The following is a 17,581-nucleotide window of genomic DNA, read 5'->3' as shown; positions in this document are numbered from 1 at the left end:
GAATAAAACCTGGAAGTAACAGCTTTTAACAGGTCCAGATCAAGGAGATCATAGGAACAGGATAAAAACTGCTTAAGGAAGATAAACAGTTCGTGCGCCGGTTTACAAAGCCGCTGTTGGTGTTAATTTGCCAGCGACGTCTGCCTATGTCGCCGTTGCGTGACTTGGGGAATGGCAGAGCCCGCCGGGGGGGCGACGGGTGCGAGTGCCCCCCTGCTGCCCCCGGCACCGGCTCTTCGAGGAGGCCAGTTTCAGCTAAGGAAGGTGGTTTAAGAGAAGGCACAACACTGATTTTCTTGCCTGTCCCGGCTTTTTGTTTCGTGACGTGTACAATTTGTAGGCTTACGCAAACATTATCTACTCAGCCGTTTACTGAGAAACAAACAACACCTCGAGCTAAGGGTACGTGGGACGCCCGGTGTTCACATAACCTGCCGGGTTTCTCCCCGTTCCTTACATTTGCCCAGCGTTCGACATGCAGATCTTTTGCAGGAAGAAAAGGCAAAGGACACAGAAGCCAAACTTGAATATTTAAAGCAAGTACAGGCTCCTTGGAGGAACGTGGGCTTTCAGACAAGCAAAAGAAAATAAGCAAAATTGTATCAATATTTTGGTCTTGTGTGGTTACTGTGTAGTCTTCCAGACTATCCAGACTTCAAGACAGTCATCTTAAAACGCATTATAAAGAAAACATGTTTTGCTATTAATTAGGAAAAGCATACACAAACTGAGTTGTTCATAAAGCTTATTAGCATGGATTTTTTCAGTTTAAAAACCTGCATATGGATGCAATATGTCTAGTGATAAGAAACTCCATGCTAAGTTTTAGAAGTGACATAGAGAGCTGGGAAACCAAATTCTTGTTCCCATATAAAGCTCAAGAGACAAGTAATTTTAGGTTTAGAATAATTTTTCAAAGTTGGATCAGAATATTCAGTTTCAGCACATTTTAAGTTGGGTTGTTGGGGTTTTTTTCTGTTGAGAATCAGTTACACATGATATTCAAGTGAAAACTGTCCAAATCTAAAATTATGCCATCACATGGGAAGTCAGGATTTTTCTCTCAAAGTTTTCCATCAAGGTCTACACGTTCCTACAATATATTTAAAATTTCCTCAAACTACATTATTTAGGGTAAGGATGAGGTTCTGTGAGAAACGTTTCAAGCAGGGGTTAATTTTAAGCAAATCTTCTGAAAGTGTTATGTACAAACACACCATCTTACTTTAAATGACAGGTATCCAAATGTGCAGGCTAAAATGCAAGAAGAAGTGGATAGGATCGTTGGAAGAAACCGTCTGCCCTGTGTTGAAGATCAGCCTCACTTGCCCTACATCATGGCTTTCTTGTATGAATCCATGCGTTTCAGCAGCTTTGTGCCTGTTACTATCCCACATGCCACCACTACCAACACCTTCATAATGGGCTACCTCATTCCCAAGGACACGGTGATTTTTGTTAACCAGTGGTCAGTGAATCATGATCCAGCAAAATGGTCCAACCCTGAGGATTTTGATCCAACAAGATTCCTGGATGAGAACGGATTCATCAATAAAGATCTTACTAGCAGCGTGATGATTTTCTCACTGGGGAAACGTCGGTGTATTGGAGAGGAGTTATCCAAGGTGCAGCTCTTTCTCTTTACCTCCATCCTGGTGCATCAGTGCAATTTTACTGCTAATCCAAATGAGGACCCTAAAATGGACTTTACCTATGGGCTGACCATTAAACCTAAGCCATTTACCTTGAATGTTACGCTTAGAGATACTATGGATTTGCTCGATCAGGCTGTCCAAAGACTGCAAGCAGAGAAAGCAGCCAGTGAAAATCAGCTGTCAGCAAATGCCTAAGTATCAAACCTTGCATCAAAAGATAATCCCCCTCTCTCTTTTTAGACTTAAATAATTTATAGTTTGTTCTGGTGATCTTTTCAGAAAATAGCCAATATTACAAGTTATAAGAGCAGTAGGGAAAACTGCACAAGACATAATTCAGTCTTCTTTTTAATTCTAGAAGGAGAGCCAGGGGAACAATTTAATATATTAAATGATAAAACATATGCAATTTGAAAGTAAGCCTTTTCTTTTCTAGCTTGTTCACAGAAGTCACCACTGTAAAGCGCCTTTTAACTACTCACTGGTTGGAGCATCTCCAGGAACTGTTTGTACAGCCCTTTCCATGCCTCCATGTGCTATGCCTTAACTCCCAGTTCGCCTTCAGTGACTCCACATCCCAAAGTAAAATCTCGTATTAAAAAATAAAAAAAAAAAGATTGCTCAGAACACTGCAGACTGCCTCTGAATTCACTGTAGTGGAAACTGCCACAGGCACATGGTGGCTTCTGCATTGTGACTGCTGGGATATACATTAATGCCTCAATAATAAATATTCAGATGATTTTTGGTAAAATGACAATGTAGTGTCTTGCTTTTAGCATTCCAAAGTGTTTACAGAAATGACTAAAAAACCAGACTTGCTTATAAGCACATTTGAAAATAAAATCAATATTCTATGAGAATGAACAGAATGTCCTAATATAGTAACTTTTCATTAAGTTTCAAAAGATCACATTTGATACATCACCAAATGGCAAGGGTGAGACAAACCAAATGCTAATATGTTCGTTAGCATATTCATGAACAATATAGATATTAGGAAGTTTTATAAAAGTATAGCTGAGCTTCGTATTTCTCTAGCAAAGAGTTAATATCCCTGTCCCTAGGCACATAGGTAAGTCCAGTAAAATCTACATGGGCCAAGGTATTTAGAAGTGAGAACTCGGGGAGTTTATATTAAAACTTACATGCTGCAAGCCTCAAGTAAAGTGTACAGCAAACATATCCATGCTCACCCGTCATTCTGTTGAGTTAAATAGTATATCCAAAAGCCAACTATGTACTTTTAGTACGATTTGCTTGGAATAAAGTCTCTGAAGGAAAACTAACATTACACATCCTAATTAATGTACCCATTAACTGAAGAAAAAGTAGTTTTAAAATTTTTGTGAGGCAAAGGACATAAAAATTAAAACACCACCGCAAACAACCCCAAACTATTATTTTAAAGAAAAACTTCATGACCTCAAACCTCTGGCTAATGTTTGAGTACACAAAGCTGCACATATTTCTCTAAAAAACAAACAACTCTGTGGAAGTGCCTGATTTAGAAAAGTGTTGGGCACTTCGTGGAAGCTGCAGACCTTCAAATACATGTGAAATCCATCAGAAATGAGAGTACCTCATGTGACTTGCTGCGTTCAGCCTAGTACTAAATAAGGTGTTAGTTGAGCTAGAAAAATAAGGGTGCAGTGCTGCACAGTAAAGTAACTCTGCTGAGACCTAAGCAAGTAAAGGTTTGCACTGGGTCTTCTCATAGATGGCCGGTCTTAGTCACACTGGCAGCACTGACAGAATCCATACTGACATTGGGAAGGGCTGGGTTAACGACACAATCCTGATTTTCTGAAGTAGAAGCCTCACTACTGATTTTAAAAACCTGAATCAAGCCCAGAAGTACTGCTCCATAACGCCACACAGTACTAACGTACCTGCTTAAAGTCTCTGACTTCATATGGCATCTATCGTCGTTTTTAGAGCTCTGTTACATACACAAGGGGTAACCTCAGGTGTTTTTCTGAATTATGTACAAGTTTGTGATATCCCAGAACTTAGCCTGTACCTGTGAAAAGCTTTATCAGATACTCAGCATTTTCATATGGAGATCTACATCAGATCAAACGCTAGCAAGACTATTTTCTTTGTACCTTTGTAAGTACTGATATTAAAAAAATAAACAAGTAAAGGTTGTAACCTACAACTGAATAGTTATTCCAACACAAGGATCACCGATTCATATTTTAATAAAAATGGGGTTTGCAATTTTGTACTTTTCCAAAATCTTTAACTATGCATTGGCTACTAATGCAACATCCATTCACACTGCTCACATCTGTCAGCTGCTGGTTAAACAATGCCTCATATAATCCGTGAAGTTACTCAAATTCAGTAGCACCCATTTAGAATATATGCAGTTGTTCAGCAAGCTAACTTTTATGGTCATTTTGAGATGTATCACTGTGTTACCAGAATACTAAATAAAATTATTCTTACACTGCCTTTGCTTAGATTATGCATGGCTTTCTAACATCAAGATAAACAAAATTATTTCTGATTTGGAAAGCACTGTTATTTTAGATATTTGTTCATATATTTTTCCCCTTCTTCCTATTTCTGGATTTGAAGTTTTTCTTACAGCTTCTCAGGTCTGCCTGCTTGCTTACACCTTGCCATTTGCGTTCAACTTCCTCATGCTCCTTGCGAAGAATATTCCCTGCTGCTCATCTCAGCATTAATCTGAATTCTCTCATCTGTTTTGCTTTCTTCTAGTACCTGTTAATCTCTCCTCTGCCTGCACAATCTCCTATGCTATGTTCCTCTCTCCAGCATTTCACTTTATTTTCATGTCCCTTCAAGCTCGCAGACTGGTTTTCTTTGCTCTTTTTTCCCTCCTACATCTAGTGCTGGCATCTATATACTCCTGATACCAGATCCCTACCACTGCCCTTGGGACCCATTTGCGCTGGTTTGGCCTTGGTGTATAGTTGGGAGTGCCAGGAAGGAAACCTCGGGGCCACACAGGCCCTAACGTGCCCTTGCCGTGCCACTTCTCACAACATCAAGGCAATCCTGCGGTGAAGGGTGGCTCTTGTCACATACACAAACCATTTCCTCATGATGCAGCAGCACCCCTACCCCTCCTTTTGTCTTCTGCTTCCCGCTCTACCACACAAGCCTGCTTACTTCAGAGACCTCTTAACAAAGACCTTCACATTTTCCTCAACCCCGAGGATGCGGAACAAAAGCTGGGTGGGACAGAAGGCTGGGCAGGCTGACTGGCAGTAGTTCCCTCCTGATGCGGGATATTTTTAGCTGGCCTTTCTCCCTGTGTACTCCTCTAAGTACTGGCTGAGCTGGTAAAATTGGAGGGAGCACAAGTTGACGATGTCTTACAAAGACACCCCAGAAGCAGTTTAGGACCTGTGGAGTAGGTATAGTGTCCAAAGATACTCCATACAGTGCATATGTGGCTGGGGCTGACCGCAGGGCCACAGCATAGATACAGAAAGGTGTCCTCCCTGGGTAAAAGCCAAGAACAACTTCACAGAGTGTCAGGAGATGCTGCCACACTGTCCTGCTTCTAGCTATTTTTCTTCTTTATCAGCTGTCTACAGCTGATGTCTAGACTCCCTCTTCAGTGCTGACAGGCACATTTTTATAGCAAAACCCGCTCCCTTAGTGCCAAAAGATGCAGTGCTGATGCAGCCAGAAGTTGGCATGAAGAAAGCATTTTTGGAGAGGTTCTTCTAGATTACTACAAATACTATTTGTATCAGCCAAGTAGGGAACAAAAAGTTTCTGATTTCCCACTGTAAGCCAGTACCAAGTGTTAAATAGAGTCAGGCTAACTCAGCAAAGTGGTGTGGTATTTTGTGTTTTTTTTTAATTTTTATTCTATATTTGCATTTTCCATCTGTTTCATTGGAGCAGTTGGTAGAAAAATTATCACTTTCAAAACTAGGCAAGGTCACATTTAAAAGCAAGTCATGCGGATCTCATGAGATTTTTTGCTTGCACTGTCACTGCCTTCCTCATCAACCTGTGACTAGATGTTGCCATAGCAGTACTAGACAAATACATGTTGCTCATTCTTCATGAAATAAAGCACAAACAAGTGAAGTAGCTGTATTTTTCCTTTAACATCTTCTCAGGTTACAGTGATCTAAATGAGTCAGGAAAGCCACATGTTACCTCATGGTTTCTCTGTGCATGTGTGCACACTTGGTCCATCTCTCAGAATTTTACTAATATCTTTTATTCAAGTTAAGGGCTTAAAAAACCCTCAAAACAACCAAAAAACCCTCCGCAGAAACAGGAAGCACAGGGAGAATTTAGGACAAGTGTACCTTTCTTGGAAAACCAGTAGCTGTCAGACCACTCCACTCCATAATGAGGGGAACCAAGTAGGCTGAGCTAGCAGAGTTGACAGGGAAGATGTTTATACTTCTCAAGTTGTACCCTAACGTTCCTCGTGAAGCCAATAATTAAACTTGCTGGCTTCAGCATGAGTCAGTTCAGAGCTACTGAAATAAATAGCCATAATGTAGCAATAAGAAATAAAACTCAACAGAACTTGAGAAGCACAGGCTGCTAGAAAGAGGAGCGGGTCTTAGAGGGGGTCAGACCAAGATCTGTGCAACACCTATCGGCACCAGCATAGTCACGGCACAATGCAACTGAATGCAAATTCACAACAACAAATTTCAACTGGTTTGGCATCCGACCCAGTACTTTTTGTGAGTGGCAAGGACTGATGCATAGATCTGTTTGCAGCAAATTGGTTCAGATTATTGACACAGAGCAACTGGGGAATTTTACCCAAGAAAAGTTGAGGAATTAGCACTGGAAAGCGAACAGTTAACATTTGCCTTTGCTGCATCTCTAGCTTGGTTAAATTTTATTCTGATCTCTCATCTGCTCACACAACGAATTCAGCTTGAGATAACGGTGACAGTGGACCTGGCTTTTTAATGGGTGAAGAAAAGGGCTGGATTCCAAATGCTGGCACTACTTTGGTATACAGTGTAAGACAAGATACAGGATTCAAGTTTCAAAAAACATTTTTGCAGCTGAGGTTTTTCATGTTCCAGTCACTTGTACTCATACCAGGCTGGCTCACTTAACTGTCAAGTGAAAACAGGTTCAGTGTTAAGTACAAACAGTTTGTTAAGCACAAACAAACAAAAAGTTTGTTAAGCACAAACCTTGAGCATTTACAATGGCAATAGCTGAGGCCTTGATGGCCCTCCTCTGAGGCTTTTCTGCCAACTTTCCGCACTGCTCCACTAACCAAAAAATTCTTTGTTTTGTTAGTGTTGCCTTGCCCTTCAATACTTAAGAGCAGATTTTGCTCCAGCCCAAAAGGACAAAGCTATAGCGAAGCAAATCAAACAAGAGTCTCAATTCTTGCACCATGCTAAACACATTTTGGGGAAATTTTCCTCTCAATATTGAGACAGAGTGAGAAAAGGAGCAGGCTCTACACCTGACGAAATCACTACTGGTCTGGAGGATCTGCTCAGAGCTGGTCAGTGTCATTTATCTGAGCGAGCTGAGCAGGGAGAGGTTTGCATCAAGAGTTGGATATTCCCATGCTATGCAGTTAAGTCTTCAGTTGTATCTAGGGTTACTCAATATCCCCTAGAGAAAGAATTACATGTATAGAGCATGATGATCCAGAATTGCTTTTATCCTCTGACATTATTGGTATATTTTCAGTGATGAATCACCTTTTGTTGGCAAGGGCAGTTCTACAAAAGTAGACTTTATTTCTACAGCCTCCCTTCTCCCAACTTGAGCTCTGGTAAGAGCGCAACAGTTATCAAGCAAAATCAGGCTTCTAATCCTCTCCGGACAACAAATGGGACTTCACCTAATCATGTTTTCTGTGCTAAGAATAACAGAACACCTTGCATTTGGACTACTCTACTCATGATGACTGAAGAAGAGATGGGGTGTGAGACACCCTTGTTCCTGGTAAGAAATCAAGATTTAAGACAAATTTTAAGACTTCACAAAGAAGGATTATTTGCAATGTGTTCTGCAATCATCTGCAGAACTGCATGAAACAATACTCCGTGCTTCTTTTCTACTTGGTACTCTGTGAAAAACTTAGAAGCTGCAGTTTGAAAATTTAATTCTACTGTATATATCTTACATAATTATACTTTTTCACTCTACAGATAAAAAACCCACACCATAAATTGTGAAGCTATTATTCTTTTGTGATTCAAGAAATTGAAATAGCTCAATTCAAGTAAAAAAAAAAAAAGCCACCAGAAATTAAAGTCAGACTTCACAATAATTACCCTTATGAAAAGCAAGATTCCTTAATGAACTTTTGTCTCATTGTAGCAAGACTCCTTTTCTTTCCCATCATTCATGTATGTGCTGGGACACTGTGTTGTGCTGCAACTTGTCCCAAGACATAACTACATTCATCTTTCTGGTTTTGGCAGAAGCAAGGAAGAGCTGTACCTACAGTCCAGAATATGCCCTGCAGGGAAGCTTTCTGGGCAACACTTCCAGGTGGCACAGGAACAAAAGGGAAGTGTTTTTCACCAGCTTTCCCTGGATGAGCTTTCTTTCTTTCTCTCAGGTGCCCAACATCCTGCCAAGCCTGCATCTTCCAAGTATGTGACAAGCATTTGAGCCACCGTGAGCAGATCGGCCAACTGGCTTTGCTCAGAAGCATCACAGAAAGCATCTAACAAAACTAAACATGGATGAATTCCCATAGAGGAGGGGAAAACAAAAATATCTGGTTTAGATACATATTTAAATTAAGAAGGTTCCCCAGAGAACTGCAAGGCAGATCTTCCAGCAACATTATGCTTGAACAGAAATCTTGTGCAAAAAACCCCCACCCCGTTCCTGCTGGCCTTAACACTAGACAGTCAGCATCTGTGCACACAAATCCACAGCACACTGACAATACAATCTCCCGCTTTTCAAGAATAAGGTACTAATTCCAGCAGCAGCAGCCATCAGCAGAGCCAGAATTCAAAGCATTTGGCTGACAATTCACTATTCAACACTTTCAAATATCTTCATGCCTTATTGAAAGCCAGAAAGATTCCTTTCTTATCTTCACAAGCTCTTACCCTAATACAACACTTTCCTGCTTGAGTAAATAGCTCTAGCCTGTTGCCAGAGTTAGGCACATATAGTAGTTTTCATTGGGTATAAAACCATAAAACTATACAGCACAACCGAAGCCTTCAGGGAAGTTCTTGCAATAAATAGATGCTCCATCAACTGTCTGAAAGGCTGAAATTATGAAAGCAGAACAAACACATAAGAATTGGATACTAAAGAGAAAATTTGCTCTCAAGAGAGCAGGTGCTTTCTTCTATGGTTTATGAGAAGTCAGTTAATGAAGTGACTGGACTTCTTCAGCTCTCTTTATAGCCTCTGATTAGACCGCAACATTTTTTTCTAGAAAAGATCCAGTCAGCATAGCTTCCTGCATCCTTCATTCATATTCAGTCAAGGTCTTCATGTAATTATAAATAAGTTTCTCCTTGAGGATTTGTCAGCCCTCTCTTTCCTTCAAATATTTTCCTGAAATACACACAACTCTATCTGGCAAGATAATTCTAGTCAGTTATTTTACTGAACTTAAGTCATATGCACTTATTTTTATTTTTCTAAATAGGTACCTTTTGGGGAAATTCAGCAAGGATTGATCATATGCTAATAAAAGAAGATTTTCTTCAGGCTCAATAGCAAAGAAGATTCTATATGGATAGGTGAATAAGCATAGGGATAATTGGGGCAGTTGAGAAGTGAGAGGGAGAACACAGCAGAGGAGGAGAAATATTAAAACGACAGGCTAGAGAAACATGGAGGAGAAAGAATGAGAGCAGCTGCTAATGCTAATTTGTCCCATCCCCAGGTACAACAGCTTCTCATGGCACCTGAGGGACCACAGGTTGTAACTGATTAAAACAGAGGCACAGGGCCCTGCAAATGGCAGTTCATCCATCCATCCTTTTATCCCCACTGACTAGAGGGCCCAGGTAGCCTGCTTACACTGAACACCTACTGTTCTGGTTATTGATGCACCCTGTCCCTCCTTTACTACTTGCCATGTGCTGGAGACAGATATTCAGGTCTGCCCTGCTTAGAAACAGACATATTAAGCTACAGAATATCCTCAGTGGTGCAATGATACTAGAAAAAACAACACTAACAGTGGTGGGACACGTTTCCTTAGGGACTGAGGAAATACGCCACACAGATGTACCCCAGCCACGTTGCAGAGTCAAACTCAATTTAACTACCTGAAGTCACAAAATCACAGACTGGTTGAGAAGGGAAGGGACCTCTCGATGTGATCTGGTCCAACCACCTGCCCAAGCAAGGCCTCCTGGAGCCCATCTAGTCATTCTACCTTCATATTAATAACAACTACACACCACACTACAGGTTTTTTCCCTTGGATTTTTTACTGTGAATACATAACAAACAATATCCTCACCACTGGTTTGCTTTCCTCTTGAAGTTAAATCTGTGCGAGCATCACCCTGGGAAACTCACTGCTGTCCCTAGAAGTTCCCCAGCACTGCCCCACTCCCCTTGGCTTAGAAAAGCCTTCCCTTCTTCACCTTCCTTTTGGAAGCATCCCCAGAGGCAGAAAGAGGGGAAGGCTGTATAAGAGCCGTTACTGCCCACCTACTGCTGTTTTGAGCTGGACTTTATGTGATTTCATTTGTATTTGCTCCCTGCTTCAGCACATGACAGAGAGGATCTATCTGCCCAGAATGATCTGTCACGGGCTTTGCTGCTGCTGAGCGGAGCCAGTAAGTCATCCATGTCTTCCCCAGATGTTTCTGTTTTCTGAACTAATAGGAACCGCATGTACTGCCGGCTGTCCCTGAAGACCTGGGCCAGCACAGAGAGGGGGAGGAATTCTCCACCCAAGGAACCGGGCTCTCGCTCGCCTGCGAGAGCAGGGTTGGTCCAGGATGCTCCACGAGTGAAGGCTCTTAACAGAGAACCACTCCTGAACCACTTGGACCAGCACGCACAGGGATGACCTGCCAGTGAAAATCTCCCACGCTATTCAAAGGTTTTAATCTTTTTAAAGCTCGAAATAGCACCACAGTGGTTTTGATACTTGAAGTAACACTTAGGCACTCTGTGCTGCAACCGTACCTAGAGCAATAAGGGAGGTAGACATGCAATTTAAGACAGGGGTAATAAACCGAGTTTTAGCACAGAAGCCAGTGTTTATTGTAATAGTGATAAACCAAAGAATCTAAGCTTTCCTCACTCAGTACTTTAAAAATAAATTCCCAGCAAAAGTACCCTCATCTGTTCTCATACGTTTCCAAATATCAAGACGACAATGGTAAATGCATGGCATGTCCTCATTCAAATTTTGTAGTGACGATTTAAGAGAAGGAAAGCTACAGAGCAACATATTTGCAAACACCCAAGTCCCTAATCCAGCCATTACATTTTACTGCCTGTTTTTTTAATTTGCTGCACACTGAAAATTAAATTTTAAAGACATGAAACAAATTACAATTTATGTCAATCCAAATCTAGACAGGGGAATTCAGGCCACTGAATAGCTCTTCAAAAATAACTAGAAATTAGAATTCTCCTTTTTTTTTTTTATTATTTCCCCACTCCTCCAGTGTTTTGTTTGTTTGTTTGCTGTTTTTTCTTTGTTTGTTTTTTAATTTGCTCTCCCATACTTGCTCAGCTATTGGTCAAAACCATTTACAGAAGACTTGCTTTCCCAGTGTCCAGGAACATTCTGCTGAGTTATCAGAAAGAGGTATCAAAAACGTACTTCAGATTTTGGACAGGCTTTTTTCCATCCAATGCACACAAAAAATTGTTTACAGATGCTTGCAAAAATAGGTTTTATTAAACTGTACCACAGAAATTATCTCCAAATTTATTAGGAGGTACAACATGTTTTCAGCTTAAACGCATGTGGTTTATTGCCTTTTTAGTTTTGACTGCTTAATAGCAGCGCTATGTGAAAAGGCAGACTTCAGTGAAATACAACTCTTGGGGAGACAGATTTCAGTAGTAGCATAGGCTTACATAGTAAAGATTAAAAAGAGGCCCAGTGTTCTAGAATAGTTTGGGGTTTTTTCCATTTTTTCTAGCTCTGGTCAGGCAAGATTTTTTTTTTATAATGCTTCTTTCTAGGGAATGGCCCTAGAAAGTGCTCAGTAACTACCTTGCACTCCTGCAGAGGTCCTATGAATTAATCTCTTGAAACTTTAACTCCCAAGTAAGTTTCTTCACAAAAGCACTCAAACATGATCAAATAATAAGTTAGAGAGAATCACCACATCCCTATGCTTGCCTAAAAAAAATAAGACCACCCTCACTGTAATTCTGCACTTGCAGTTGTCAAATTTTGACACACAACCCCAGGATAATTTTATACACACTACCAAAAGGCTTCTCTGCCAGTAGCCTGCAAGGCACAATGAAGTCACTTATTTTGTCCAGAAACAAACTAAAACATGAGGTTAAAGTTCATAACTAACTAAAGCTCCATTCAAAGTCCAAAGATCTTGATCAGTATCAGTAAATTTTAAAGACTGTGGGGTTACTTTCCTCTCCCAGACAAGGAAAATGGCTTCTAGGAGACAAAGAGAGCTTGATCTCTGCCTCCATGCCCCTGAGAATTATTATTATTTTTAATGAAACACATTGATGGCCCACATTGCTGTCAGCTGTCTGCAACTTGGTTTACTTTCAGCTCATAATATAGTTAACAAAAAACAGGTACAGCCCTCATTCTGCTTCAGAAGCACATCTTGGAAAGTGGATAGATCTGCTAAACTCATCATAGAACGAGATTTTAAGATGCATCTAAAGAGCCATAAACCAAACTGTTCTTAATATGCCATAAAAGCATTGTTTATTCGTGTGCACGCATTGAAACATCTGATGTTGCACTTCCCCATTTGTAGGGAAAGCCAACCCTGTTCAGGGAGACCACACACTATGTCACATTTAGCACCTGTTAGGAAAGTTTCAGCATGATTTTAATTATTTCCAAGCTCAGTAAATCACCTCTGCCTCCTTGCTGCAAGGGTTTACACCAATTAAACTGCTGTATCATGTAAACTGTTTAAGCTGCTAGAAAGCTTCAATTTGCATTCTAGTTAGCAAATTCCTCTCCTTTTCACTCTCCACCCAGAGTCTTGGTCATGACAGAATATGAAATGTAGCTTCATGGGTAGCATAGTACTTAGAATTTCATCCAAAAGTCCCTATATTGCTGTCAACACCTATGACGAACTGCTTGTGTTATCTACAGAGCTATCCCACACTAACAGAGAAAGCAAGTGAGAGCAGACAGGCCACTTGGCTGCAGAGATGCCAGACTCCAGCTCTTTCACCATTTGTATCTAAAGATTAAAGGTCTAGAAAAACTTGGAACGCGACTTCGGTATCTACATCTCTGTCTGCAAACCTGCTGAGAAACCTGCACCTCCAAGACCTAATGGCTTCATTCATCTCAGGGTAGCACCTTCAGGAGCCAACGTTATCCGGGATCCTGCTCACCTGAATCACCAGGGAAGAGCGCAAACAAGGAGACACACGACGGAGACTATGCAAGAGGGAGCACCAGCTTCTTTGGAAGTGATATGATCATATCAGCAGCAAGAGAGGCCTTGCACTCTGTCTTTGGCTCTGAGTCTGGTCCACCTTGAGAGACTGATATATCATAATCTTGTTAATCAAGGACCAAGGCACAGCTGAAATATATATCTCATGTCAAACTACCCATGACATTAAAGCCTTCGGGCTCTCTGTTTTTTCTTTTCAGAGCAGAAACACACAGCCAGATGTTGCCATGAGCAGCCACCCTTGGAGAGGGAAAAAATCAAGATACAAACAGCAGAAGAAATTCTTTTGTTAAAAGCAAAGGATGGGCTGGAGTCCACCAATCGGCCACTCACATCTTGCTCAGCTGGACACAGTGGGCAGCAAAAGGCAGCTACAGGAATATCTAAGAAATAGAGCCTCCTGGTCTCCTTCAGAAGAGATCTCCGCATCTCCTAGCAAAGGGCATTCTTCACCTGCAGTCAGACCTCTCCCCACTGCTCAATCCCGTCAGCAAGGTTAAAGCTGGGAGCTTAACCCATGGTCAGTTAAAGCACCAGTATGTGCTTTAGTTATCAGAAAGAGCATTCCAAAGAGTAGCTGGCTAGGAGAAAAACTTTAAAGAACATTCTTGCATGGCATAGATGCCCACCTTTTCTGACAGAGCTTGTTCTGGTGACACAAGCTTTTTTCCTTATTAATTGATGAAAAAACATTAGGAATAATAAGATCACTACTATTCTTTTTTACAGTAAGTGTTTTGGTGTGGGGTTTTTTTATCTCAACAGAAAAAAAAAAACAAAACAGATGTTTTTTTTCATGCTTGGAAAAAGACATACAGATCTTATTAAGCAGCCTGCTGCTGCAGTGCAACTGAATAGTGCTCTCCCAGAACAAGCCACAGACACTTTGATTCTACAGAAATGGGACATCTAACATTTCCTTAGTCCTCAATGTTTGCAAAGAAGCCTAAATTTTCTTGTAGTAGAGAAAGGGTATTTGTTAGCAAGGAAATTCAACTGGTCCTTACATTAATTGCAGATAGATTACATTTGCAGGACAAAACTTCAGGACTATGCCCAGGCACAACAAATAGTGGATGCTTCCAATATATTTCTGCTCCAACTCAGGGTGGAGTTCTCAAGTTTTCAGGATCATATTCCCTAGAAGTCATTTAGGGACCTAACTCACCTGTACTCAAAAATCTGGACATAAGTAATTTGGCACTTCTCCAGCACTTCTTAAAGGAAAAAGAAAAAAAAAACAAAACAACTTGCCCATAATCTTTCTATGCAAGTTTTCATGTAAGGAGATACAAGTACTGTAGTTGAGTTTCATATTTCTGCAGGAGGAAGAGGAAAGAATTTTGACATAGCATTGAATAATCATTCAACAATAAGGAGTTCTCCAAGAAACAGATTATATTGCCAAACATCTTCCCCACAGATGCATGTTTGTATCGTTCCTCCCTTGTGTTTCAGGAAACAGTAAATAATGCTGTGGCAAATACTCAGAGAGACCACCTTGTCTGAGACCGACCCATAGTCACCAACAGTTAAATACAATCCCTTAAATTACTTACTATCGGTAGCATCTGATGAAACGCAAACATGTAAAACTCAGCGTATCTCCCATATGCCTAAGGCAAGGGCAGTGGGGGGATTTAGGGTCAGACGAGTCTCTTCATTCCCTGATGGCAGATATGTTGGTTCCTCCAGTAAACACGCTCACTGCCAGGGTCAGAGCACGGACTGAGAAAACGTAACATCCCCAAGATGCAGACGCTCATGCTGCGTTAGGCCTTTCAACAGGGAAGGGAAAAAATCACACCTCACTGTTGTGCTGCAAGATGCCTTAACTCTCCCTGTCCATTGCAGGGGCTGGGGTCCCAGGCAGGCTCACAAATGTCACTCTCCAACCTAGAAACAAAAGAGCTAATCATATCCGCAGCACATCAGTGAGGTCAAGCTCCCTGCCAAAGCTGGGGATTCCTGTACCCACAAAACCCAGGTGCACGTTTCAAGCCATGGTCCTCAAAATGAGCCCACCCCTTCCCTAGTGAAAGGGACGAGCGCTAAGGAGGAGATCCTAAGAAAGTGTTTTGCTAACTCCACTTTCAGCTCCAGGAAAGCGTTCATGATCCAGGGCAATCTTTTCATCAAAATGCCAAAAATCATACAGAATGAAGGAAATGAAAAAGTGACTAAAGAGCAAATTAACATCCCATAGCATTTAAAAGTGGAATCAACAAAACGGGGTGTTCCTGGAACAAACACCATGCTCCAGGCACCCTAGCAACTGTTGCCCAGCACTGCTGAGACTCCTCAGCGTCCCTCTCACCCAGTCAAAAGGCAGCTGGGAACTGGTGAGAGTCAAAGCAGAAATCCTGGCACGCGTCAGGGTTTCTCGTTTCTTTCTTTTTGATGTTTGCACTGCTGTCTCCAGTATGACTAATGAGAACTCCAACAACTGGAACAATGGATGGGGCTTCCACAAAGCAGCACATTGTCGCAGAGGGAACCGCATGGCTGGCAACCCAGCGGCAGTCTAGCATCGCTGTTTCCCCCACATGTGTTCTCTCAGGGTTATCTGATTATTAGGACAGAAGTACAGGCTGCCATTTGGCCTGAGTTTATGGGAAGAAGAGTGATGAGGCATGCCTCTTCACTAATCAAGACCAGGGAAATGTCACAGCTACTTCCATGAGAAAAAAAAAAAAAAGGATTAATTAATAAGAAAAATATAGGTCAAAGTTAACACAGAAAAATATTAAAAGGAGATTGAAGTTAGCTCAGTGAGGGGGCCGGTTAGCTCAGTGGTTTGAGTGCAGTGCTGGCAACAAGGACCAACACCGAGGTCGCGGGTTGGATTCCTGCTCGGTCCCCATGTGTTGCCCGGTCTAGTTGCGAGGAGGCATCCCTGTCTAAAACAGGGAGGTTGGACTAGATGATCTCTAAGGTCCCTTCCAGCCTAGGCCATTTTATGATTCTATGAAGTTCTTTATTGAACTGGTAACATTGCAGTGGAAATAAACTGTCTTCTCTCTTACACCACTAAATCTGTTGGCTTCTCCCATCCCTAAAGTTTAGTCAGCTTAGAAGCTGTGGCTTTTGTGATGTGCAAAGAGCATTCTCTGAACACTTTCACCAGCTGGCTTTCCTTCAGGACATTAATTCGTTGTCATTCCACATCCTTTCAGGCAGCAACAGAAACTCAGAAGATAATTACAGTTAATTTCATGGCACCCTACTCACTATCACACCTGAGAATGCTCCACTTCAAATCAGTCGAAAAATACCTAACTAAACTCCAGGGCACCTGGACGCCACTTTGGGTCAGAGTTACAAACTGGCTTGAGACCTTTGTTGTTTGTTTTGGATTTTGAACCTAGAAGAACATGAATGATAAGAAATGCAGAGCAATTTGCAAGTGGCAACTCTCAATTATAGGAGAGATGTCTTAAAAGTTTTACACAGTATTTCTCAAAATGAAATATTAGGTAAATACCGTGCCTAAGAAGATTGCCTCAAATGCTCACAGCACACAAACATTAGTGTAAAGAGCTTAACATGAAGCAGTCCTCAGAAGGATATTGTTTTACACCAGAAGTTTTCTAAATTGTCTTAAGAAGCAATTCCATCTGCACTGAATAACCATGCATCTAAGGCTGTTCTGATGCCTGCAATATCAAGAGTTACTCAACCTGCCTCTGAATATGAGAGGTATTCTTTAGAAATCTGTCAGTAACAACCAGAAAATCTTTTATTTTACTGGGAAAAAAGAAAACGAGGACTTGGGCTGCTCTGTCTCCAAGTTTCCATATCAGGTATATTTTAATAATGAGTGAAATACTACCTGGCTGCAAAGTTTCACAGGTCTCCAGTGCAAGAAATACTTTTTTTGTGGCCTCTGGGAGACCCTGAAAAAAAAGAGATGCTCCACTTAGCTGCAAAAGATGCTAGAGATGAAAAGGGGCTCAGTCTGATAAACAGGTAAGTAATTAGCAGTACTTTGGTAAGATGATAATCAAGTAACTCAGTAAATACAGCATTACCTCCCCTCAGTCATACATACTATATGCATTAAGCATTAAATATACTGAAGGTTGCATATAGTAATGAAAGTACCAACGCAGAAAGCAAATGCTGAACTAAGGTTCCAAACTCGCCCATTTCCGACTGCCATGTGTCAGAAAAACTGAAGTAAAAATTAAGGCCAACTCGAGAGGAGGAGCCACACAAGATCAACACCGGAAAATAGAGTTTGCCAAAACTCTTGGAAATTGCAGTCCTAGAGATTTACACAGCTCTGCTCAGATTTAATTTTTATGGACACCTTTCCTTCTGGCCACGGGGCCCCAGTTGTCTCAGGTCAAA

The 17,581-nt window shown here is 41.3% G+C and overlaps 1 protein-coding gene across 1 annotated transcript; it reads left to right on the top strand.

The window, feature by feature from the left end:
• Positions 1–1,199: 1,199 nt before the first annotated feature.
• Positions 1,200–1,850, top strand: LOC104273471 (cytochrome P450 1B1-like; the record flags this gene model as incomplete). The annotated part of the gene is made up of 1 exon (XM_009868812.1): positions 1,200–1,850. A coding segment is annotated over one exon (651 nt), but the record flags the coding sequence as incomplete, so codon positions are not given.
• Positions 1,851–17,581: the final 15,731 nt, after the last annotated feature.

Source organism: Apaloderma vittatum, unplaced genomic scaffold (assembly GCF_000703405.1).
Source record: "Apaloderma vittatum isolate BGI_N311 unplaced genomic scaffold, ASM70340v1 scaffold17064, whole genome shotgun sequence".
In the NCBI taxonomy this organism is placed as follows: Eukaryota; Metazoa; Chordata; class Aves; order Trogoniformes; family Trogonidae; genus Apaloderma; species Apaloderma vittatum.
This window is presented reverse-complemented; position numbering and strand designations above follow the sequence as displayed.